We start from the raw sequence: 25,482 nt of genomic DNA, 5'->3' as shown, positions 1-25,482 counted from the left end.
CTGGGGATGGTCCTGATGCTGCCAGCCCATGCACCATCTTTTGAGGGTCAAGATTCTAGAGGAGAAGGAAACCACTGAAAATGTCTTTAAGTTTTGTTTCAGGAAGCTGCGTCCTCGCCCCTATCCCCATCTCCACTTCCCTCCCCCGGGTGGCTGGCCATGACAATGACAGTTGGTTGCTCTCTTGCTCCTGGCCACGGTGGACGTGTGGAGGCCCCGGTTAACCGTGCCCCTCTCTTCCCCCAGGGGAGGAGCGCCCCCGGGACCCCCCGGGCCCGGCAGAGGCCCAGGCGCCGGTGGGGACCGACACGGGCGGGAGACCGAGCCCTCGCTGCTGGAGATGTTCCCAGGCGCAGCTCAAGAAGATCTTCTGGGGCGTGGCAGTGGTGCTGTGCGTGTGTTCCTCCTGGGCCGGTGCCACCCAGCTCGCCAAGCTGACCTTCAGGAAGTTCGATGCTCCCTTCACCCTGACGTGGTTTGCCACCAACTGGAACTTTTTATTCTTCCCGTTGTACTACGCGGGCCACGTCTGCAAGTCGGCAGAGAAACAGTCGGTGAAGCAGAGATACAGGTAGGTGGCTCCGGGATGCCAGGAGGCCGGCCCGGCGCTGGGCTGCTCTCCCGATCGCTGATGCTACCGGGCTGCCCTAGTGGCGGTCACTGGGAGGGGCCAGTGGGCACCGTGGTGAGAAGTCACCGTGTCACCTGCTGTCTTAGTGAGGTTGCAGGCTCGTCATCCTCTCCCCTCAGAGTGGTAACACCTCTCCTCTGCCTCGAGCCCCTCAACGCTAGGAACTGCTTTATAGTAGACAGGAGAAGGCAGCATCTTCCGGAGGTGTGCTGTGGTAGGTGCCCAGAAAGGGTAGAAATGGGAAAACCCTGTAGCTCTTTTATCCCTCCTCAGACTGGGCTGGGGACAGGTCCATGGAGCCAGGGGACCCGGCTGCTTCCTGTAACTTACCTTCCCACGTGGCGATGTTCGTGGTGAAGATTTCTCCTCTCCTCTCCAACCCAAGCCTTTTCCTCCTTTGGTTATGTGGTTGCATGGGTCTGAACGTCTGGCAGACCCATGGGGTCGTCAAAGTCAAGGTACTCTTTGAGCTCTGTTGACTGTATTTTCTCGTTGATATGCGATGTTCGTGGTGAAGATTTCTCCTCTCCTCTCCAACTCAAGCCTTTTCCTCCTTTGGTTATGTGGTTGCATGGGTCTGAACATCTGGCAGACCCATGGGGTCGTCAAAGTCAAGGTACTCTTTGAGCTCTGTTGACTGTATTTTCTCGTTGATATGATCTCACGGTATTTCCTCATTGATATGACCTCCCTTTAAAAGAGGACAGAAACCCTGACACCAGCCCTCTGCCACAACGTACAGCAGGGCTCCCCCAGCCTCCTTGGGGGTCGGATGGTCAGTGTTGGCCTCGGGGTCCCATCTGTGCCAGTCCCTGGATCTCATGGTCACCCAAAGCTGAGGTCTTCTGTGGCTACGTCAAGGACCCACTGTTGGCCCAAATCAGATCTACTCAGAAAAAAAAACCCCAGGGGAAGCATGCTGGCCAAGGTGCCAGATAGGCCCTGGGAATGTATCTTTCGTCAGCCCCAGAGGTGGGAACAAATTTGAAAGCTGAGGGCTGTATTACTCTTTCAGTACCGCCTTCTTCCCCACTTCACCGCCACCCCACCAGGCACCCCCCGCATACAATCACCACATCCCATTTACCATCTGCTTCAGACTTCAGCCGCATTCTGAAAAGTTACCCTTAGAAGTTGCAAGCTAGCTAAAAACGTCATTGGGTCCAAGGAGCAAGGAGGTTTGGGAATGGAGGTTACACTCCGATCAGAATTTTTTCTGAGATTCTACTGTTTTGTCGCTGTAAAGTTAGACTTGGAGCTGTAGTGTTCAGAGGGAATTTGGACCGGCTCCTTTAAAAGTTGTAAGTCAGAGCGCTCATGCTGGAAGAAGAGGCACTGCTGGAGCTCAGATTGAGTCACAAGACCGGCGTCACAGGTCCCCGTGCTGGAAGGGACTCAGAGGGGATTCTCAAAGCAAAGCACGTGGCAGCCTGGAGCCTGGAACCGTTGCCCAGGCCTGGGGCATTGCCAGCGTTGACTTAAACCAGTGGCTTCATGGACCAGCCAGAAATTGCTCAAGAGACACTTGCTGTACCTCTTCTGAGCAGCAGCGGAAAGCAGGCTGAAACAAATCGGTTTAGGAACGTTGACAGGGCCCCAGATTGTCCCAAAGGCAAGGGAGAAATAACGGCCTGCTTTTAGTCCCAGAGAAAAGCAAGTATTCAGTAAATGATGTATCTAACAGTAGAGGAGCCCTGAGTGTATTCAGTTTGTAATTAGGAGTCTGCCTTTCTTGAAACAGAGTAGAATATTTTGCTGCTGCCTCTCATAAAGTGAGCTCATGTGCCCTTTCTTGATGGAGAATTACTGGAGGGAAGATGAAATGGTCTTTCGCTGCTCCCTTCAAACATGGCAGCTCAAAGAGGGCCTCCCCTGAGGAGCAGGACCCTCTACTCCCCTAAAGATGTATCCTCAATGTGACACTTACCTTGGGACCAGACTAGCATTGCTGGCCACTTAGGGCAGGCCTGGCACCATTAACCAATTGTGCTGAAAACAACGCGGAAGGAAGGAAGCTCTTTTAGCAACGAAGTTGGGTAGAAGGTCAAGGGAGGAAAAAATGAAAGGTCATTGAAGCAGATTAAACATAGAAAGACATCACACCTTGACTGCCTTGATTTCCTTGATAAGGAAGCTTATTGTCTTCCTGTAAAAAGTATCTGGGAAGAATCATGAGAGGAGGATGGTGACTGGTGTGTCAACTGGAGAACAGTGGGGGGCAGGGGGCAAAAGCATCACTTGATTAGAGAAGCCAGTTCAAACCTTGCCCAATTTCTGTAATAAAGCTTAGCTCACCACTTAAAAAAATCTTCGATTGTAAACTGTGTTCTCCCTGTGGCTAAACAGAGCTGCTAATTTAGCAACCAATTTTTGGGTATGTCGGTTAAGCCATGCACACCACTGGAGGAGTGAAGGGGCATTCTTTCTCAAAAAAAGGAGAGAAAAATGTGTCACTGTGTCACAGCTCAAACTGGGAGTTCTTTTTTTTGGGGGCTGGGTTTTTTTTTTAAATTGAAGTATAGTCGATGTACAGTATTATGTAAGTTGCAGGTGTGCAATATAGTGATCCACCACTTTTAAAGGTTATGCTCCATTTATAGTTATTGTAAAATATTGGCTATTTTCCCTGTATCGTACCGTATAGCCTTGTAGCTTGTTTTATACCTAGTAGTGAAGCCGAATCAGGCGTCTGTACCCCAACACCGAACTGAATCTCAGAGACAGAATTTTGGGTGAAGTAGAAAAGAAGAGCTTTATTGCTTTGCCAGGCAAAGGGGGACACAGCGGGCTAATGCCCTCAGTACTGTGTGTCCCGACCTGGAGGGAGTAGTGAGGAGTTTTATAGCAGTGGTTCAAAGAGGGTGTGATCAGCTCGTGGACCTTCTTCTGATTGGTTGGTGGCGAGGTAAGCGGGAGTCTGCATCGTCAACCTTCTGGTTCCAACCAGTCTGGGGTCTAGTGCTTGTGGGCAGCAAACAGTTAGCTTCTTCCACCTGGTGAGGGTTTCAGTGTCTGCAAAACAGCTCAAAGATACTGTTCTGTGTATCCCTTGAGGGAGAACCTGGACCCTGCCCCAAGGCTGCCTATTGTTTCCTGACTGTTTCTCTCTTGTCTGTGTATCCCCTCCCTTCCCTAATTTGCAACGGTCTGAACCTGCCCCTTGGAACTCACGGAAGGTCTTGGAGGCTGAATGAAGCCTATTTCCTGTAATCAACAAATGGGGGACACAGAAAGGCTTTTGTGCCCAGGAGCCCCACAGGGTCCTGCTTGGTATCAGTAACTTGTACCTTTTCATCCCCTACCGAATTGGGAGTTCTTTAAACAGACTTTAGGAATCCCAGAAGTCAAGGCAAACTGAAATCACATCTTCCATGTTTGTGCTTGTATCAAAGTGAATGGAGAAGATGGAGAGTCAACTGAGGAGATGTGTCTTTGGGTGAAAGTGTTGCAGCAGGGAGCTGGGGAGAAAAGGGAAAAGGTAGAGACCGTTTTCAGAGAGGGAAGCTGGCCCAATAAGCCAGCTTTTCTTGTGGTTTTCAAAAAGCAATCAGGTAGAAGTTTTTCTCTGAGCCCTCCCCGCCGAGGCTACTTCCCCAACGTGAAGCTAGAAGAGTCACCCAAAGCACAGGGAGGAAAGCAGGTGGTGCCTCACACAGGGCTCCTCAAACCCTAGGTGTCTCCGAGATCTTGTTGAAGAGCCGACGATGATTCCGTAGGTCTGTGTGGACCCGAGGCTCTGCTTTCCTAAGGAGATTCCAGGAGATGCTAATGCGGCTGACCCACGGGCTGGGCTTGGACTGTAAAGGCCCTGGAGTTGTTGAGTCTCCGCTGCACGGTGTTTAAAAGGTTGCTGATCTGCCCAAGCAGGTAGGAAGCAGGACTCACCGTACCACGAGTGACTGGCTTCAGGCCCCAGGGCTGTTTTGAGTCCTGCTCCGCTGCCACTTGCAAGGGAGGGGAGGCTCCATGGGCAAGTCTTTTAAGCTCCGGGAGCCTCAGATGCTCATTTGTAAACGGAGGGTGATGACACACGCACTGCCCAGCACAAAAGGTTGTCGTGTGATCGTATGAGACCCCGTACGTGCACTGTGAAATGCCATAAAAATGCCAGAAACCCTATTGTGATATTCTCCACGGGGTGCGAGGCAGCCGCTGGTCAGTTCATCGGCCGCCTCGTGGTGGCCTGTTTACACTGCAGGGGTGGGTCTTACAGGGAGTGGCCAACCCCTGCAGGGTCATGCAGGTGTTACACCTTGCAGAAATCAGCTTGCAGGTCTGCTGGCTGCACAGGGCATTCTGGAATGATCGGGGTGATGATGGGGCACTATTGTCAGGAATGAGAGTGTGCATTGAAAACCTCTCAAGCCCAGCTGTCCTGGGTTTTCAGCCTCAAGCCTGTGGTCTCCCCAGTGACACCACCCCAGACCTCAGGGAGTAAAGTGAGCTCTTCTCTTTCCTCAGACCATCAACACCCCTCCCTCACCTTCCCTGTTTCTCACTGACAGCCAGTCTCAGGGATGCCCTGAGGAAGCAGTAGTGTCCAGGACCCAAGGAGGGCTCTGGCCACAGAGATGCGTGTGGGCGCTGCAGAAACTGTAGGCGTGACTTGAGAGGGGGTTCAGCTCCCAGGAGTCTGTGCAAAGCCAGGCGCCAGAGGGAGGCACACGGGGGAGGCCGTGTCAGGTTCATGGCCCTGGGGAGACTGTCAAGGGCAGGTGTGATGACACACAGCCTCCCAGCCCCTCTGACCCTGGGACAGGAGGACAGCGTCTCGGATCCCAGGCCTGCCACGGCCAGCAGAAATCAGCCAGAGCAGATGTGGGGCACTTGCCGGCTCGTCAGAAGGCCTTCCAGGAACTTCTCCCAGTACTGACCTCTTTTCATGAGCAAACACTAGAAGCTTCTGCTCTCCTGCGGCTGCCAGAGAAGTGAACGAACGATACAGTGGTGACAGATGTTTCCCTCGGTCTTTTGTAGTTCCAGGCTTCTGGAAGCTAGCCAGTTGATTCCGTTTCAGAAACGCCCGCAGACGTTCTGAGCCAAGAAGGGGCAGTTTTGATGCCACTCGTTTGTCTTCAATCCCCCGAGGGCCGGCTGTGCGTTCGTAGTGGCACAGACTTACGCGGGCTCCATGAGGGGTCTCTCCGCTGAAACTTCCAGAGTCTCAGGGGCAGAGCAGAGCGGTCACCATCTGGAGCTCACTCCTTCTGGAAGTGGTTACCGCACCTCTTCTCAGGGACGGAAGCATAGCTGGTCCTTGTCTTCAAGGAGCCCGCAGCCCGGTAAGGGAGTCAGATAGCCAGGCAAGGTGAGGGTGTGTGCAGGGGGCCCAAGGGAGGGGCCCAGGTGCGTGGCTCCTGGGACAGACGGAAAGCGTTCTTAGAGGAAATGACCGAGGAGCAGTCTCTTGGAAGACAAGCAGATGGTCCTGTAGGCGCTGAGTCCCAGGCAGGCAGAGTAGCGTGGGAATGGCACAGAGACTGAGAGAGCACGGCCCATGGGAAGCTCTGATGGGGGGTGGAAAGCAGGTGGAGAGCCGCAGAGGAGCGGAAGGGCAGGTGGCAGCAGACCCCCTGACTCCTACACGCATATGCAGAGAAGGTTGGCTTCTGGTGCGAATGTGGGCAGGCGGTGGGAGTGGGGAGCAGAGAAGCCATCAGACTGGACCTTCAGCAGTGCCACCATCCCTCTGTTAAGGACGGAACGGAGGGCACACGGGGGCCGGGCCCGTAGAACAGGCGTGGGCTTGATGTCTGTGTGTCGGGGCGTCGACTGAAAACAATGCACAACCTAAAAGTTGACAGTTATGTTTTATTCCGTGGACGTTCTGAGGGCTTAAGCCCGGGACACAGCCTCCCAGATCGCTCTGAGGGACTGTTCCGAAGAGGTAAGGGGGGAGCCAGGATATACAGGAGTTTTTGCAACAAAGACCAGGTAGTCGGAACATCAGAAGATTACTGTTCATTAAAGAAAACCAGATATCTCAAAGTTAAGGAATTCAGCGCTTTTCTATGCATGGGAAGATGCAAGAGTCTGCGCTCACAGAAATCAGCCCTTCGATATGCACCTCAGCTATCTGGGGCCAGCGTCCTGTGCTTCCCCATCCTGAGTCCTCTCAGGGCATAGGGTTGGGGGTGGCTGCAGCGGCTGAGGGCTTGGTGGTGGGCGTCCTGCTTCCGTCCTGAGTTCCCTCCGGGCGTGCCGTCGGGGCAGCTGTGATGTGATGGCTCGGTGGCTGCCACATCCTTTGTCTACTGGTATGGCAGGTGGCACTTTTCATCCGTGGGGGCATGTGGGCACGTGTGAGTGACACAGATGTTGTTCCCGACCTTAGGAGCTCACATCCAAGTGGGAGAGAGACCCGTATGAAAAACAGAGTGGGGTGTAATGGCAGGCAACCGTGGGGGCAGGCTGGCTGGGCTGCAGCTTGGATTCGAGGACAGGGCCAAGTGGAGTGCGGGACTAAACGGTCAGAGGCCGGGGTGGAGGGCCCTGTGGGTGCTGGCTTAAGGGGCTGGGGCTTTAGTCCCCAGGCAGTGGGAGCCTCTGAAAGTTGTTGAATCCAGGACTGATATAATCAGAGCTGCTTTCAAAAGCAGGAGAGTGCTAATCACATAACTGGTTACAGAACATGTGCCCGTTTCACGTCAGAGGTAGAATGACTCAGTATTTTGGGGTTTTGTTTGTTTCTTTGTTTTGGGTGTAGACCTTGAAGTATTACGAGGCCAGGTCTCTTGCTCTGAATTGTCAGCTACTTCTTCAGTTGAAAGCAAACTCCTGTGTTGGTGAAAAGCATTTCAGTGGTTATTTTCTCACTCAACTCAAGCATTCTGGAAATTGACGAGGGAAACCTCCTTTCTGGGAAACACCAGTACATGTTTTTCAGGCCCGATGTGAGTATGAACGCGTGGCCGAGGCCGCCGTAAATAGCAATGCCCCAGCACACCCTGCCCTCCTGGCACTGCCGGGCCTCCTAGCTGATGCGCGCTGATGGGACCTCTTGCTTGCTTTTTCTTCCCTGAGCCCTGGACGTGCTCTGGCCCGTTGCTGCCATCAACAGTTGTTCTGCAGAGGGTGAGGGCGCTCTGTAAACAAGTCCACAGGGACCCTCCATTCTAAGAAGACAGAGATAGCCCTTCACTCCTTCCACAGAATCTGCCAAGGGTTTTCTGTATGTCAGGCATTGTTTTCTTTTTTAATTATTTTTTAAATAAATAAATTTATTTATTTATGGCTGTGTTGGGTCTTCGCTGCTGCACGTGGGCTTTCTCTAGTTGCAGCGAACGGGGGCTACTCTTCGTTGCGGTGCGCGGGCTTCTCATTGCAGTGGCTTCTCTTGTTGTGGAGCACGGGCTCTAGGCACGTGGGCTTCAGTAGTTGTGGCGCAGGGGCTTAGTTGCTCTGCAGCATGTGACCAAGGCTCGAACCCCTGTCCCCTGCATTGGCAGGTGGATTCTTAACCACTGTGCCACCAGGGAAGTCCCTCAGGCACTGTTTTAGGTGCTAGGGAAACAGCAGTGACCCAAGCAAATGAAAATTCCCGCCTTCATGGAGCTTACCTTTTAGTGGGGAGACAAACAGCAAACAACTAGAATACAGTAGGTCAGAGGGTGCCGAGCGCTGTGAAGAAAGATGGGGCAGGGCTGGAGTGGAGGTGCTGGGCAGAGAAACATGGATGTCAGGCTGGGGACCTGTCTGTCTGCCCTTCTGAAGGTGCTTGTGGTTATACCAGCATCTCCTCACCCCGTCCACACCCAAAAGCCTGGGTTAGCCCCCGTTACTCACTCATTCATTCATTCTCTATTCGTTGCTACAGTAATGTACACTCATGACTGTCAACTCTGAACATGCGCCACAGGACCCTGCCCTTGAGATGTCCAGAGCCCAAGGGTTAAGCCCCACTTAGAGCACAGGATACAGGAGTCCCGTGGCAAGGAGGTCTCACCAGCATGGCCTCCATGGGGTCCAAGAGCCCTGTGTGGCCACCAGCTTCAGGCCCAGGGACAGAGGCGTTTCCTGGGCTCAGCCATCTCTTTGCCTTTTCCCTTCCTCCTGACTCGTAGCCTTCTTGTTTCCTGTCTTATTTCCAAGAATCAGCCCCCCGAGGAGCACAGGCTGCATCCGGAGCCCTTGCAGTTGATGTTGTTGTTTGTTTTTGTAACTGGTTTAAAAGAAATGGGCAAAATATCGGGGAACTGCAGCTGTTCACTGGGCCCGTGTTTTCTGTTTGCTGGTAAATAATGGTAATTATGCATAAACATCTTCAACGGGAACGGGGAGAAAGGGATAAATTGGGAGGTTGGAATTAACAGATACAAACTACTGTATAAAAAATAGGTAGCTAACAAGGACCTACTGTATAGCACAGGGAACTATACTCAATATTTTAAAATAACCTATAAGGGAAAAGAATCTGAAAGAGAAAATACGTGTGTGTGTGTGTGTGTGTGTGTGTGTAACTGAATCACTGTGCTGTATACCTGAAACTAACACGGCATTATAAATCAACTACACTTCAAATAAAATAAAACATTTTTAAAAATATCTTCATACCAGGAGATTTTGGTCAGATTTGCTATTGAGGCAGAGCACCTTCCCCCAAACACAGACACATACATACACATGCACACACACAAACACACGTACACATAGCCATCTGTGCATCAGAACCTGTGGTACAGCCACAGGACGGCCCATAGTCAGTGCTCTGAATCTAAGTAGGATGTCATAAGGCATCATGATGGGTCCCAATGTCAGCCAAGGCAGAAATGAGATGAGGGTGGCTGACAAAGGCTTAGCTAGTCTCTGCCTGTCTTAAGACAGCATTTGAAATATTCAAGGATGCGTCAGTGGAGACGCGAAACACAGAGCATCAATCCTGTGCCCTATGTGGTGACGCTGACCTCGCCCATTTACGCCAGGTCCCCGCTGCTCTGTCCTGTCATCACGGTACTTGTAGTTTCCCCGTGGATGTCACCCCCGTCCCACCTCCACATCTCAGTTCAACAGCTGCTGGCCTCATCCCAGGGAAGTTCAGTGACAGCCAGACACCCACAAGGATGAGTCCAGAACATTCTACGGGTAACTCTTCAGCTTTCACTCAGGCAAATCGGAGGTGTCATATTAACTCCCAGTCTCCTCTGTCCTCAGGCGCTTCAGCCCCCATTCAGCCCCCAGTTACCTGAGCTCTCTGTCCATCCTTGAACAGATATCAAGGATGGGTCTTTGCAGTGCAGCACTTTAAGGGTTATGCTAATGAACCCTTGTAATGTCGGAGCAGGTCTAATTCAGCTGCAGCCATGTGGTTTCCCCACGCAGTTTCATTGAAATTTTGCCAAAGGTCGGTTCCAATGATCTGTTTGTGGGCTTGAAGAATGCCAGCCACTGAGATAATTGCCATATCAGGGTGATTATGGCTCTTTGAGGGTCAAGTTACCCTAGGCTGTGCTTATTAACAAGAGATTTAGTAACAGTTTTAGCACAAATCACCATGGTCCCTGTGAACCTTTGCAAGATCGGTGTTGCAGTGGCGTAAGAGGTGGAGAGCGGGGGATCCCCAGATCCCAGAGGGGGATCCTTCAGCCAGCGGGTCCTGAGGGGCAGTTAACATTGCACAGGTCAGGCGATGGAAAAGGGCTCCTGTGCGTGGCGTGCGGGAAGGTGCAGAGGGGCATGTGCAGATGCGTATGGGCTACAGGAAGAGGGGGTGCCACCGATGTGACTAGGAGGCACAGACCCCGCCCATCCCACCAGCTCACGCTGAGCCATTTTTTACTTCCCCTGTGCTTCCTAATCAGAGAATCAGGACTAGCAAGTCAGCTCATAGGTGCATTGGAATTTTAAAATCTCACTACATTTGGGAAGAAGATAGCTGCATAGAGATCCCAAAGATGAAAAAGGGACTTTGACAGCTCTCTAATCCAAACCATCCATGCTGATCTGATCCATACTAAAGAGGCCACAGATGCTCAGAGAAAGGGCGTGAGACCTTTGTTAGCTCCAACCCCAGACCTCTCCGGAAATGCTAGCAGGGAAGAAATGGTCAAAACTGTTCCTCATAGGAAGGAACGTGGAGGTGGTGCCTGGGCAGGATAAATGACGGGAGGAGAATGCTGCTAGCCCTTGCTTGGGGCACTGTGATCAGATGATAAGAAGGCAGGCTTGCCATCAGTCAGCTCACGTTTGAAACCCAGCTTTGCCTTCATTTGGCTATATTGCCGTAGCTTAGTCATTAAAAGCTCTAAGCCTCACTCCTTATCCATAAAGTGGAGACCCTAATACCTACATCTGAGTGTTGCAATTGGCATTTCCCTCCTTCCAGGCTTTCCCAGTTTCTGCAGAGATCTTGTGTTTGAACTGAACAGAATTAAATATGATAGTGCCTATAAAGCCCCAAACCTTGCTTGGTCCAGAGGTTGGCTACCCATCTTTGGTTGACTCCAAATGTGAATCCCCAGACTCACACAAACACTGGCTCCTGCTCTTTGCAGATCATAAGATGATGGTGATGGTGATGGTGATGAATCTGAGGATGGTGATGATGGTGATGGTGATGATGATGGTGATGATGATGATGATGGTGATGAATCTGAGGATGGTGATGATGGTGATGGTGATGGTGGTCATGGTGATGTTGGTAATGGTGATGAGGAAGGTGATGATGGTGATGGTGATAGTAATGATGATGGTGATGGTGATGAATCTGATGATGATGGTGATGATGATGGTGATGAATCTGAGGATGGTGATGATGGTGATGATGGTGGTCATGGTGATGGTGGTAATGGTGATGATGATGGCGATGATGGTGATGATGAAGGTGATGATGGTGTTGGTGACAGTAATGATGATGGTGATGATAATGATGGTGATGGAGAACATTCCAACCACACATGACTGAGTCTTTCTCCTCATGAAGATTCAGATAAGTCATGTAACTGGTGTGGAGCCCACAGTAGAGAGGGCAGCTTCTTGCCTTGTCATTCTTTTGGGGTGTTGGGAAGGGGGCATTTCTTGGCAGAAGTGAGCTTTGAGACAAGTTTGCCAGGAAAAGGGCAGAGAACTCATGTGGTACATGCCATGTGTCATTCTAGAATGAGCTGAAAGCAAGCCCGAAATGCGAGGTGATTCATATGTCTAGAAAGCGATGTCCTGTCAAGCTCTTGATGTTCTTTTTGGTTTTTTGAAAGCTAAAAAAGAAAAAGGGAGCGGAAATGCTGGGACAGTGCAGAACGTTAAAGGAGACACGGCTTATCGTGTCATTTTTCTTCCACGGCCACCACTCTAGCCTTGATTGTATACAACTCAGGGCTAAATTGGAGGGGTCACCCCTGACGTGGGAACAGCCATTATCATGGCTTCCACAGCCTTCACCCTGCTTACCGCCCCATACAGCATTTGCACACCGACTAGTGTGACGCTCGCACCAGACCCCAAGGATGCAGAGAAGAACGAGGCCACGTGGTGGGGGAAGGGACCCCAGGCATTGGAGTCCAGCTGATTCAGGTTCCCAAATCTACTGCTTACAAATCTGCACAGCTCCAAAGTTTTCCTTCACTTCAGTGATCTGACATTTAACAATGGGCCAGTACTGCCTATTTCCACAGGCTGGCTGCAAGATTCGGGGTACTTGTCTGAACGTGGCTATTGGTTGGTACTGAATTAATAGTGGTCACGGCGCCTCCCACTGCTGAAACAGTGACCCCTGTGGTGGTGATTGTTAATTTGTATACTCTGCCGTAACAGCCGTACTGCGCACACATATTTCTCTGAGCAATTTCATTTCTAACTGAGCCACAGAGCAAATGGACCTTTTGGTACGTGCATTCTTTCCTACGTTATTTCATTATATTACATTCCACATAGGCCTTCCTCAGCTAAGGAACTGGGAGCCTGCGGGGAGAGCAATCGCAAGAAATTGTTATGCCTGATTTTGTGTTTTCTTTTGTGGTTCTACATTTTTTTTACATTTTTTTAAAATATTCTTTTCCATTATGGTTTATCATAGGATATTGAATACAGGTCTCTGTGCTATACACTAGGACCTTGTTGTTTATCCATCCTATGTATAAAAGCTTACATCTGCTAACCCCAAAATCCCACTCCATCCTTCCCCCACCCCCTCCCCCATGTGTTATGCCTTATTTATTTATTTATTTTTTTGCGGTACGCGGGCCTCTCACTGTTGTGGCCCCTCCCGTTGCGGAGCACAGGCTCCGGACGCGCAGGCTCAGTGGCCATGGCTCATGGGCTCAGCCGCTCCGTGGCATGTGGGATCCTCCCGGACCGGGGCACGACCCGCGTCCCCTGCATCGGCAGGCGGACTCTCAACCACTGCACCACCAGGGAAGCCCTCTGATTTTTAAAGCAAAATCCAATCACATTCCCTTATATAGCCAGTGTCCATGCCAAGTGCTTCAGAGAGTCAGTTCTCCTTTCACCAAATCACATTTTCTTTTTTTTTTTTTTTGGCCTTGCCACACCTTACAGGATCTTAGTTCCCTGACCAGGGATTGAACCTGGGCCCGCGGCGGTGAAAGCGCAGAGTCCTAACCACTGGATCACCAGTGAACTCCCAAAACATGTGTTATCCACTTCAAGCATGAGCCAGAGCAGACCAGGCTCCCTCAGGCCAATCTTCCCCTCCACCCATCACCCAGGTCTGGACCTGAAAGCTTGGCGAGGGGCAGGGGGCGGGTCTCCAGCTGAGGGTCCCTGAGACCCTTCAGCTGCATTTCCCAGCCTGGGCGTCATGTTCTAAGAGAGACCCCAGCTGTTGGTGGGTCTCCTGTGCCTCAGAGCCCGTGAACCTGGCCCTGGCAAGCTCTCTGTCATGGAAACTGCATATTGGTTTGATGGCCACACCCCATACCATCTCGTTGAGTTTGTCACAAAAGATGACAAATCCGATTGCCTTTTCGATGTTTATGCAAATTCTATTCTCGTGCTTCCTGGATATTTTAAAATAGAATCATAGTCATTACATTTACCTCCTCAGCTGTTTTCTACTTCAAGTAGAGAGGAAACAAAATGATTTATGTGCTTAGATCCTTTCTCGCTTTTCTTATCTAAGTGCCTGACTCCGTGACACTTAACGTTTAATGACTTACTCTCTACCATACATACATTATTAATTTATAACATAAACGAAATTAAAAGCACTGGAAACTAAAGCTCCCTCATTGCAGGAACATGTTAGAACCCTTATGTGGGATATTTTGCTGTGTGTTTCTCTGCAGGGGGGTGGGAAATGGAAGTGAATTTTTTCAGTGACGGGCTTTAGATGCTCCACCTGCAGGATGGAGACCGGCTTGTTAATATTTTATTATGGATTAAAGTTGGGGGGATTGGGTCTTTTCAATGCTTTATTGGTTATTTTTCAAGTGTTTGGTTTTATGAAAGTTAGATCACAGCTGGTATGTTTAAGTCCAGCTCAGAGAGAGCCCTTGTTTCTTGGTGAAGATGTTTTCTCCCATGGAGGGAGCAGGGGGAACTGACAAGGAGCACTGAGAGGCATGTGTACACATGCATTTTACAGAATCCTTTTGCGGGGCTTGTGAGGCTTCGTAGATCTCCCCTGGAGAGGAGGGACGGAGCTGGGCAAGCTTCCTGGGCAAGCCCCCAGGTCTCGGGGGCAGCCAAGCGCCTGGCATTCCGTAGTGCGCTGGCACCATGGAGAACTTTGCAGTCATCCTGCAGCAGAGATGGGGAAATCCATGATGAGATCCCTACTCTTCCTACCACATTGTGGGGTTATTGCCAAGAGGGGGTGTCCAGCCAGGGACTATATCTCCCAGCCTCCCTTGGCTTCTGTGTTGGGCCGAGTGACTTCCTCCCAGAGACCACTTGGGGGTGTCAAGCAAGACAGATTAGGGCCAGGCAGGCATCGCCCACCCTCCTCTTCTCTGCTCCACTGGCCGCACACACGGGATTCCCAGGTTCCCAAAGATGGCAGAGCCTCTGGTTCCCGAATGTGGTGAGATTTTAAGGGACTGAGGTTAAAGCAGAACAAAAGACTCCTCAAAAGAGCTGTCTCTGCTTGCTGTCTCCGTTTTTTCTTCCTGGGTTCTTTTCTTGAACACACTACTTTTCATCCCCACCACTCGGTGAAAATGGATCATGGCAAAACCACCGGTGATCTCCACGTCGCCGGTGTCAGTGACCAAAATCAGCCTTCACCTTCTTCAGCCTGGATGGAATGGGACCCGCATCCTGTGGTCTGTTTCTGAAATGCCAAGGGTAGAAACAGCAGGATGTGTGTACACTTTTGGCGAAGCACATAGGAGAAGCGCCAAGTGGTAAAATACCGCCTGTCTTCCGATACCGTGACTCAGAACCGAACTTCTGTTGTGCTCAGCCTCCAGATTAGCGGGGTAGACGCAGCAGCCAATATGCTAATTAGCACAGTCCCCGTCCTTCTACCCCAACCCGCAGAGTTGCGGTCCCTCTGAAAACCTACTTCCTCCACAACGTGCACTTGGGCATCCTCCCTACCCAGGAGCTTCCATGGGGTTTTATTTTTATTCTCAATGTGATAGAAATTGTGAAAGTGCACCTGGGCAGAAAACGACAGCGTCTGAACACAAGGAGAGGGTCTCCCCTGTGTGTCTCTAGCACCTAGCTCAGGGCCTGGCACGGAGCAGACACAGAACAGGTGCTGGTAGGAGGGAGGGCAGGAGGGGGAGGAAGAAATAATCACGTGGGCAGTGTCAGTATCATCATCCTCATACTCACTGGCAGAGCAGATGCTGAGACCAGCTCTCGCAAGGCGCTTTGCTAGGCGGCAGCTCTGGGAGACACCCTCTATCCTTACAGCAAGCCGTTCCCTTCCCAGCCAGAATGATAACCTGACCCCATTCTGAAAGAGCTCTTTAATGATGAAACAATTTTAGATAAAGAAGGGTTTGATTATCGGCCACTTTTTGGAAATGAGGTCTGAAATTAGGACGCTCCAGTTCAGCGGATGCCCCTTTAACTGTCGGATTAAAGCCAGAGTAAACACCCATCCTCATGTAAGTTCAATGTGGCCTTTTTACTGGCTAGAATTTCACATTCTTTTAAAACTACACGCTCATTGTATCCCAGAACAGAGGATTTGTGTATTCAGGGTCTTAAACGTCTTGCAGACATTTTAACCAGCTGTGAGATTTGAGATTTGACATCTGTTCCAGTTACTGTTGCAGTTTAACAAGCTACCCCCAAACTTCATGGCACCAGCACCCCTTTCATTATGGTCTTGGGTGAGGAATTCTGACAGGGCACGAGGGATGGGTTTTCCCTTCTCCGTGATGTCAGAAGCCTCCACTGGGAAGATTTGCTGGGTGGGTAACTGGTAGCTGGGGCCATAATCCTCTGGGCGTCTCCCCTCCAGGTCTGGTGGTTGATGCTGGCTGTCACCTGCTACCTCTGCTGGGGCTGTCAACCTGAGCACCTACACCTGGCCTCTTCGGGTGACCTGGGCTTCCCCACGACATGGTAGAGTCAGACTGTGTTCGTGATGACTCAGAGCCCCGACAGTGAGTGTCCCAGGGAAAAGGGATCTCATTCCTTTTAGGACTTAGCCCCGGAAGCCACAGTGACCTTTCCACTGTACTTTTTCTGTCACAAGCCCGCCCAGTTTCAAAGGGAACATAGACCCCACCCCTCAGCTGGAGGACGCTGAGATCCCCGGAGGAAGAGTGCATGGAATGGAAGCTTTGTCGCCACCACCTTTAGAGAATACACAACATCTAAAGCCGGTGTGGGGCATGGGGGAGGGTGGTGACCTCCCTCTGTCAGAAAAAGGTGCGTCTGGGCTACAAAACGCAGGCCGGAGGCTTGGGGAGGGGCGGCAAAGGACGTGACTCTGGAGGAGGATTCTATCAGGGAGGCAGCAGGGCCTCAAGGCACCTCTGTCCCCTGACCTGGGGGGAGACGTCAGAGCCCTGCTATCCTCCTGAAGCCGGTGAGCGTGGCCAGACCACCTCCCAGCCCATCTGGGCACCTGGGGCATCTCCAGGTCAGATTCTGCTCCAGCTTCACCCCAGATTTCCACCGCCGCCTTCTGTCTTTGAGAATTAGCACCTTTATCAGTAAAGCAGAAAATAATATCACCCTGGGTAGAGAAGGCTAATAAAAGTGATAATAACTGATTCACAGAGGGTAAAACTACTCTGGAACTGCTGAATTACAAGAACAGACACATGATGTGTTTACCGTCCAGGTATCTCCTTGCTACCTTTTTCTGTACTGATTTTTCCCCTGCTAAAGATGTGGTTTGTTTTTATGCAAATAATGTAAGGACTGCAGTGTTACAGGCCCTTGCCAACACAGGAATTTATAACTCAAGTCACGTCCTCTTATGCACTGAGCTGCCAGAAAAACTCTCATTAACTAAAGCCACACGTCAGACAAAAAAAGCCGTGTGATGGGTTAGAGCGTGACTAGGAATTTGCCCCCAGAAGCGGCCAGGACGGCGGAGCAGAGTGTCCTTGTGGCTCTGTGGACCGAAAGCTCTGAGAGCCGGGAGCCTTTGTTGGCTGCCACGTGTGCTCAGGTCAGATGGTACAGATGAGTGATAAGGCCAGACCGTGCGCTGTCCCAGGAGTCTGGGGGGCCACCAGAAAGGCGACAGACATGGCAGGATATGGTGGTCTCGAAGAAGGGAAAACCACAGCCGAGTCCGAGACCTGGCAGAGTTCATGGGGCAGCAGACTAAGGTGTGGAACCACCGTAGTGGGTGGGCTGGAGCGCAGGTACTAAGCAGTTCCAGGCTAAGGGCACGAGCATACTGGGTGCTCCTTGCTGCAAAGAGAGAAGGACGGGGGTGGAGGAAGGGGCAGACAGAATAATGGCTTTTTTTTTTTAATAGTAATCTTTATTTCCATTTAAGCTTTGGCAAATCTCTCTCTCTCTCTCTCTCTTTCTCTCTCTCTCTCTCTCTCTCTCTCTCTCTCTCTCTCTGTTTTTTTGGCCGTGCTGCGAGGCATGTGGGATTCTTGGTTCCCCGATCAGGGATCCAGCCTGAGGCCCCCGCAGTAAAAGTGCGGAGTGCTAATCACTGGACCGCCAGGGAAGTCCCATAACAATGGTTTTAAACTTTGTTGTTTGATAGGTTGGTTAGTTGGTTGGTTGGTTGATTGGTTTGGTTGATTGGTTGGCTAGTTAGTTTTTGGTTTGCGGGTGTTTAGCAGAGAAATACTTTCTTCTGGTTCAAAGAAAATCACACAGGGAGATGCTATATAGAAAACAAGATTCAAGAATCGCTGCTCCTCTAACCGGGTTACAGTTCGTAAGTGACCTTGACACTTTAGCCCAGGTAGATAATTGCTGTCACAGGTGTGCCCAGGAGAGGGACTCAGGAAGACCTGGGTGCTTCTTCTCTTGAGGCTGCATCCCCCAAAATGTGTTTCCCGAATGTGAGGAGTGCAGGGTGTTAATTAAGCTTCTGTGGGCAAATCCACTTGCGAAATGCATAGTGTTTACTCCAGAAATTCTCGGTCCTTAAAGTGTTAACATGCACTGGGACCTTACACGTGACATACAACACGGGCTGTCTCCCAACACAGCGAATTATCAAGCCCTTTCTCTACTGAATGTAACGCAGGTCCTAGCATTCTAAGAAGCATGTTTTTGAAGATAATTTTTGAAATAATTATTCCAAATAGAAGAAGGAGAAATGGATGGAACTCTTAATTTAAAAGAGATGTAATATGTGGCAGTTGGTAGAGAGAGCGTTTGGTTGAGACAGAAGCAGAGGCAGAGAGCAGAGTAGCTGGGACATGGTCCCCAGCAGAGGGAGGCCAGAGATGACTCCTGCTTTGTAGAGATGACAATGCCAGCAAATTCCAACCGGAACATGCAAGAGGAATGGGTTATTCTTGACCACTGCTGGATGCCTCGTTGAGCTAAACTCTGGTCCTCTCATAAACCTTTGACCTTCTTTAGAGTAATTTCATTGCTCAAGAGGTAAAGGAAATAACGAGGAATGGTGTTATTTGACCAATAAGGAAAAACAACTTAGCGAGTGAAGATTACAGGGACACAAGAGAAAGTGACCGTGGCATCCTAAAGTTTATGAAAGGGAAGCACATATTTGTAGGCGTGGAGAGATCTTAAAATAAGAGATCATTTGAGTTTGACCCTTTGGCCCTATAGGCTGATAATGGGAATAACCACCAGATGGAAACTATATGGAAGAAAGCAACCCATTTACAAGTTCAGCCAAAACAATTTGAAATCCCTGGTAATAAACATAACACAATTTTATAGGACCTCCATGAAGAAGGCTTCAAAATGCTGGAGACTCAACAACATAAAAATGTCAGTCCTCCCTCCATTCATTTCTGAGTGTAATGGTATCCCAATTAAAATACCAAAAGGTTTGTCTTAGGAAATGGACAAGAAAGCCCTGAGAAAGAAAAGCGGTAAGGGGGACTCGCTGTTCTCGAGGTTAAAACATGGTAGGAGGCCATGTTTTGGAGGAATTAAAGCAGTGTGATGCTGGTACACGATTAAACAGAGGACTGAGCAAATGTAACAGAACGTCCACAAGTAGATCTAAATACATAAAGAAGAACTTTAGTATATGTTGTGTGCTGTCTCATGTAAGCAAAGGAAAGATGAACTACTTAGTGAGTGATGTTGGGACAACTGGAAAGACATCTAGGAAAAAATTAATTTGACTGCTCAAAGCCTAGAGAAATTCCAAATGGAATTTAATTGTAAAACCTGAAATTTTATGAGTGCTAGATAAAACATAGATAAAACATGAGGTAATCCTGTTACTACTTTTCTTTTATTACCTTTCTCACTGTGATTCAAAGCCTAGAAATCATCAAAAGAAGATTAATACATTATAAATTAAACTACATTTTGAAAAATGTTTAAAGACTACTGCTTGGCAAAAAAATAATAATCACCATAAGCAAAGTGAGAAAAACAAACTGATAAACCGGGGAAAATGTTTGCAATTCATTTAACAAACAAAGGGTTAAGCTGTCTAATAAATAAAGAGCTCTTACAAATCAATATAAAAATGACCAACTCAATAGAAAAACATGCAAAAGATGTGACAAGTAGTTCTTAGGAAAGGAAATGAAAACATCTTATACATGTATGAAAAAATGCTTAATCTTACTCATGAGAGAAATGTAAATTAAAATTTTTTTTACCTGTGTTACTACAAAACAAAAACAAAAAGGTTTGATAATATGCTGTGTTGGCAAAATTGTGAGAAACAAGTACTTTAGTACATTGCTGATGGGGTGCAAATTAGTAAACCTTACGTAGGGCAGTTTGTATAGTAGTACCTATCAAAATCACAAATATATCCACTTTGACTAGGACTTACCTTCTAGGAATTTACATTACAAGATGTACAAGAAAGCCCGGATCATGAAGTATAAACAAAGTAGCTCTGCAGCATTGTTTGTAATTGGCTAAATATTTCTCCCCAAATATTCATCAGTGGGAGACTGGCTAAAGAGATTATGGTCCAGGCTTATAGTGGATGCTATTCAGCTGTAAATAAAGAGAGGATGCTTTCGGTCAGTGTCAGCTAAAACCACTTGCCACCCCATTTTGACCCATCTACCACCTTTCTGACCTCAGTTCCCATCCTCAACTCTTACACGTTCCATAAAATACCATCACGAATGCTGTATGAACATGACACTTATTTTTAAAGTTTTCACAGATATTAGCCCTACTTCTGTCTGCCAACATGGTGAGAACCGCTGTGACCCTTATACTGCAAAGATCAAGCAGTTTAATGATACCCAGTGTAAGTGAAGGCAAGCAGAATTTGGCCTTCTCACATCCTGCGGAGGGAGGATAAATTGGTACAATGGTTTTGGAGGTCAATGTGACACTGTCTATTAAAGTTTTAAATGCCCATTAACCCACCGATTCCACTTTGAGAAATTTATCGTATTGACACCTGCATATATAAGGATGCTCACTGTATGTTTTACAGTTTGGCTTCAGGTTTTTGGGTCAATGTTGAATGGCGGTCAGAAAACACTAATGCCTACTAGTGTCAGGGTCTCATCTTCCTACCTTCTATGCAGGTTAGTCTGTGTAGCTATTATTGCCACCACATGACTGATTTTACAGCAATAAGGAAAATGTCCACTACTGGTCAGTCAGGAAAAAAGAAGGACCCTATAGGTAGAAACCAAAACCTGTTACCTCAAATGCAATCATGTCTCCTGTCTTTCAGACCATAGCCTAGAACATTAGTTTCCCAGTGATGATAATTGGATGCCCAGAATATTAAACTCATCTCATGACTGTAGCCAAGAGATTAATCATGGGTATATTCTGTGTAACCTAAATAACCAAAGACATGTACTCAAGAAAAACTAACTGAAAAAAAAATTAGTTTTTTGCTTTAAAAAAACAAAGGTAAAAAGTAAAAGGCTACTAGAGACAAGGAAGCATGGAGTGCGTGGTTGTTTCAGAATATACCCCCAAATTCTTTGATGTTCCTCCCTTCAAGTGGTGGAGGTTAATTTTCCTCCCTTTAAGTATGCGCTGGATGTAATGAGTCTTCTAATGAACGAAATATGGTGGATGTGATGGTGGGTGACAAGGTCATCAGAGACATCGTGGCGTCTTCCTTGCTTTCTCTTGGATTGTTTGCTCTGGGGGAGGCCTGCTGTGTGAGAACACTCAGGTAGCCTGTAGCGAAGACCCCTTAGTGAGGGATTGAGGCCTGCTGCCAGCCCCTGCTGACATCTTGACAGCAACTACATGCAACACCTGCTAAAATTCCTGTCTCTCCGAAATTCCTCACAAATTCCTGTCTCTCCGAAATTGTAAAATGATAAATGCATTTTCCTTTAAGCTGTTAAATTTGGGGAAAATTTGTTACGCAGCAAAAGCTAGCCAATACAAAGAGGAAAAAGCAGTCTGTGGTTAATAAAGATGAACGTTCCCCGAAATTGTGCCCTTTGCAGAGATGTAGCTAGACCCAGAGACTGTCAAACAGAGTGAAGTAAGTCAGAAAGAGAAAAACAAATACCGTAAAATATCACTTATATGTGGAATCTAGAAAAATGATACAGACGAACTTATTTGCAAAGCAGAAACAGAGACACAGACGTAGAGAACAAACATATAGATACCAAGGTGGGGGGTGGTGGGATGAATTGGGAGATTGGGATTGACACATATACACACTACTATATATAAAATAGATGACTAACACATATACACTACTATGTATAAAACAGATGACTAATGAGAACCTACTGTATAGCACAGGGAACTCTCCTCAGTGCTCTGTGGTGACCTAAATGGGAAGGAAATCCAAAAAAGAGGGGATATAGGTATGCCTATAGCTGATTCACCTTGCTGTACAGCAGAAACTAACACAACATTGTAAAGCAACTATATTCCAATAAAAATTAATTTAAAAAAATAAATGAAACAAATTACCACCGGCATCTTCCGGGAAAAAAAAAAAAAAAAAAAGATAGACGGTCCCACTATGTCAGGCTCAGGATATGACTTTATTAAGCCCCATTATCCAAGCCTCCATGTCATACAGGATCCACGCACCAAGAAATACCATTACTATGGCTGAGGTTGGATATTAGCTTATGGTATATCATTGTTTGAATAATCGGAAGAAATTTAAGTTATAAGAATCTTTTGATGCTTTTTGAATAGCATTTGATTACCCTGTGTTTTACCTCAAATTTTCATCTCTTATATTTTCATCACCCAAGACATGTGCTTTTGACACTTTGTATACAATTCCTAGTGAAAACTGGTCAATGTAAATAAAAATCTCAAAGCTTTAGCAGATGAATAAGTAAATAGCAGTTGCATATGCAGTGATAAGGAAAGCTCTCCAAGAAATATTGTACAGTGAAAAAGAAAAGTATACCAGTACTTGTATTTTTTTAATGAAAAGAAGGAGAAAAGAATAGTTATTGGTATTGTTTTTGAATATGCATTAAAGGAAGGATAAGCAATAAATTAAAAACTGTGGCCACCTATTAGTGGGATTGGAACAGAGAAAATAGTTTACTGCATTATGTAGTCAAAGAGGAATACGTAATTTTTTTTAAATTAAACAAATTTTAAAAGTGAGGGGCACCAAGAACATTAGTATGGACCATCCAGGTTGCTCTCTGATGAGTTCAGAGTTTTTTAAAAGTACTGATATGTACAGAAAATAGGAGAGGGACATACCCAAGGCTGAATGGCAAGTAAGGGCAAGAATAACCCCCAGGATGAGCTAAGCCTTGTGAAACATGCCAGGAACAAGGGACATTTTTGGATATTTGCAGCGAAAACAGAACACAAAAGGCTAACACAACCACTGCCAGGGGAAGGTGTCAGGGTGCTCCTTGGCAGGACACAGAAAGTAGAAGTGCTCTCCTGTTTGACCCTATTACTTCTTACATGTGGAACCTTTAAGCCCTGTTTGTACAGGTTGTTCGCTCCCGTGTAGCTATCTGGGTCATTGACTTATGCCAATGGCCTTGGTTGTTTGGGGGTTGTCTTGGGGTGTTTTGTTTTGTGTTGGTGTTTTGCTCACTGACCTGGGAGCACAGTGCTTGGCTCGACCTTGTTCTCGTGGGCTGATTATCCCCTTTACGGTCTTGTCTCCTTCAGAGCCAACATGGGCACTCACGTTTTGTATCCTTGAGTAGTGTTCACACTCTCCTCTGTTCTCAAAACTCATTCTGGAATCCACTTCAGCCTCCAGACAGCTGCTAACTCAGCCAAGAATGCTTCCACCAGGCCATGGCCTCTTTGTCCCAGAGGCCACTAGCGGTGCAGACGTGGGCTTCGCTCTTTGGGTACCAAGCCATTGGAGAGAAGCACTGCCATCTTCTCTAATCCAAGAAGGATAACCTTCAAATGGAGGAAGGAAAATGAAGCACAGACTTTACTAAGAAGGAGTTAAAATCTACAAAAGGAGGCGAGATGGAAGAAGTACACTTAGCCACTCTAACTATCTTCAAGTCTTCAGGCCCAAGTTAATACTATCCCAGGATAATGAGAAAGCATTCAGACAAGACTGGGAAAGGTATTATAAGAAAAGGAAGGATATTGGAGGATCACTTCTCCGTTTTCCAAATGGTAGGAAAAAATACTCTCCACCAAATAACATGGATTCGTAGTAAGACTCACGAATGAATTATTAAGCAGCTCGTGAGCACGGACTGAAGAAATGCAGAAGCCAGGGTGGTTCGTTTATTAAAAATTATGCCAAATTAGCTGTGAAATCTTTGTCAGCTTCTTTTGATATTGTCAAGCTGGAGGGAGGTATCCAATGTTTAACATCTTTGAACTGTCCTATTCGATACTTTTGTCAGGAACTAAGATGCGCATATGTAGTAGAGGGCTTTGTTTTCCAATGATAACGCTGTTTTACATAATGTATTTTAAAATTTCATAACTAATTAAACTTGGACTTTGTGAAAGATACTGTTAAGGGAATGAAAAGGCAAGCCACAGGCTGGAAGAAAATATTTGCAAAACACCTTTAAAACTTAACGATACGGGGCTTCCCTGGTGGCGCAGTGGTTGAGAGTCTGCCTGCCGATGCAGGGGACACGGGTTCGCGCCCCGGTCCGGAAGGATCCCGCATGCCGCGGAGCGGCTGTGCCTGTGAGCCATGGCCGCTGAGCCTGCGCGTCCGGAGCCTGTGCTCCGCAATGGGAGAGGCCACAACAGTGAGAGGCCCGCGTACTGCAAAAAAAATAAATAAATAAAAATAAAAAATAATAAAATTACTGTATCATCCATCAATTCTGAGTATATACACCAAATTCGAATTGAAAGTAGGATCTGAAAGAGACATGAACACCTATTTTCACAGCAGTATTATTCACAATAGCCAAGAGGTGGAAGCAATCCAAATGTCTCTTGATGAATGAATGGATAGGCAAAATGTGGTTTATACATACAATGGAATATTTTTCAGCCTTAGGAGGAAAGAAATTCTGACATATTTTACAACATGGATGAACCTTGAGGACATTATTCTAAGTGAAATAAGCCAATCACAAAAGACAAATACAGTATGATTCCACTTATATTAGGTACTTAGTGTAGTCAGAATCATAGAGACAGAAGGTAAAATGTTGGTTGCCAGAGTCTAGGAAAGGGGGAAATGGGAAGTTATTATTTAATGGGCACAGAGTTTTAGTTTTACAAGATGAAAGAACTATAGAGATGGATGACTGAACTGTATACTTAAAAATGGTTAAATGGCAAATTTTATGCCACGGATATTTTATTACCACAATAAAAAATAAATTGAAAAAGAAGGAAAAAAATAATAGGAAAATACAATTTGAAAGTGGGCAAAATACATGAACAGACACCTCACTAAAGAAGATATACAGATGGCAAATAAGTGTATGAAAAGCTGCTCAACGTCATATCATCGTGGAATTGCAGATCAAAACAACAATAAGATACCACTCTACACCTATTAGAATGGCTAAAATTCAAAACACTGACAACACCAAATGCTGATGAGGATATTGAGGTACAGGAACTCTCATTCATTGCTGGTGAAAATGCAAAATAGGACAGCCCCTTTGGAAGGCAGGTTGGTGGTTTCTTAAAAAACCAAACATACTCTCACCGTATGAGCTGGCAGCTGCGCTCTTTGGTATTTACCCATAAGATGAAAACTTATGTCCACACAACAGCCTTCACAGCGATGTTTGTAACAGCTTTATTCATAATTGCCGAAATATGGAAGCAACCAAGATGTCCTTGAAGGAACCTTAAATGCATACTGCTCAGTGAAAGAAACCAACCTAAAAAGGCTGTATCCCATGATTCCAACTATATGACGTCTGGGAAAGGCAAAAACCATACACAGGGTAAAAAACAGA

General features: G+C 47.5%; 1 protein-coding gene across 2 annotated transcripts in view; it reads left to right on the top strand.

Moving 5' to 3' along the window:
- SLC35F3 (solute carrier family 35 member F3) overlaps positions 1-25,482 on the top strand; it is a 287,899-nt gene that overhangs the window by 204,496 nt on the left and 57,921 nt on the right. For both annotated transcript variants that reach the window (XM_060033780.1, XM_060033781.1), the window contains one exon: positions 247-571. In XM_060033780.1, the coding sequence (XP_059889763.1) occupies positions 247-571 (325 nt within the window). The remainder of the gene's footprint in view (positions 1-246; positions 572-25,482) is intronic.

The sequence above is a fragment of the Delphinus delphis genome, chromosome 16 (genome assembly GCF_949987515.2).
Source record: "Delphinus delphis chromosome 16, mDelDel1.2, whole genome shotgun sequence".
NCBI lineage: Eukaryota > Metazoa > Chordata > Mammalia > Artiodactyla > Delphinidae > Delphinus > Delphinus delphis.
The sequence above is the reverse complement of the archived record's forward strand: the minus strand, read 5'-3'. Positions and strand labels throughout refer to the sequence as shown.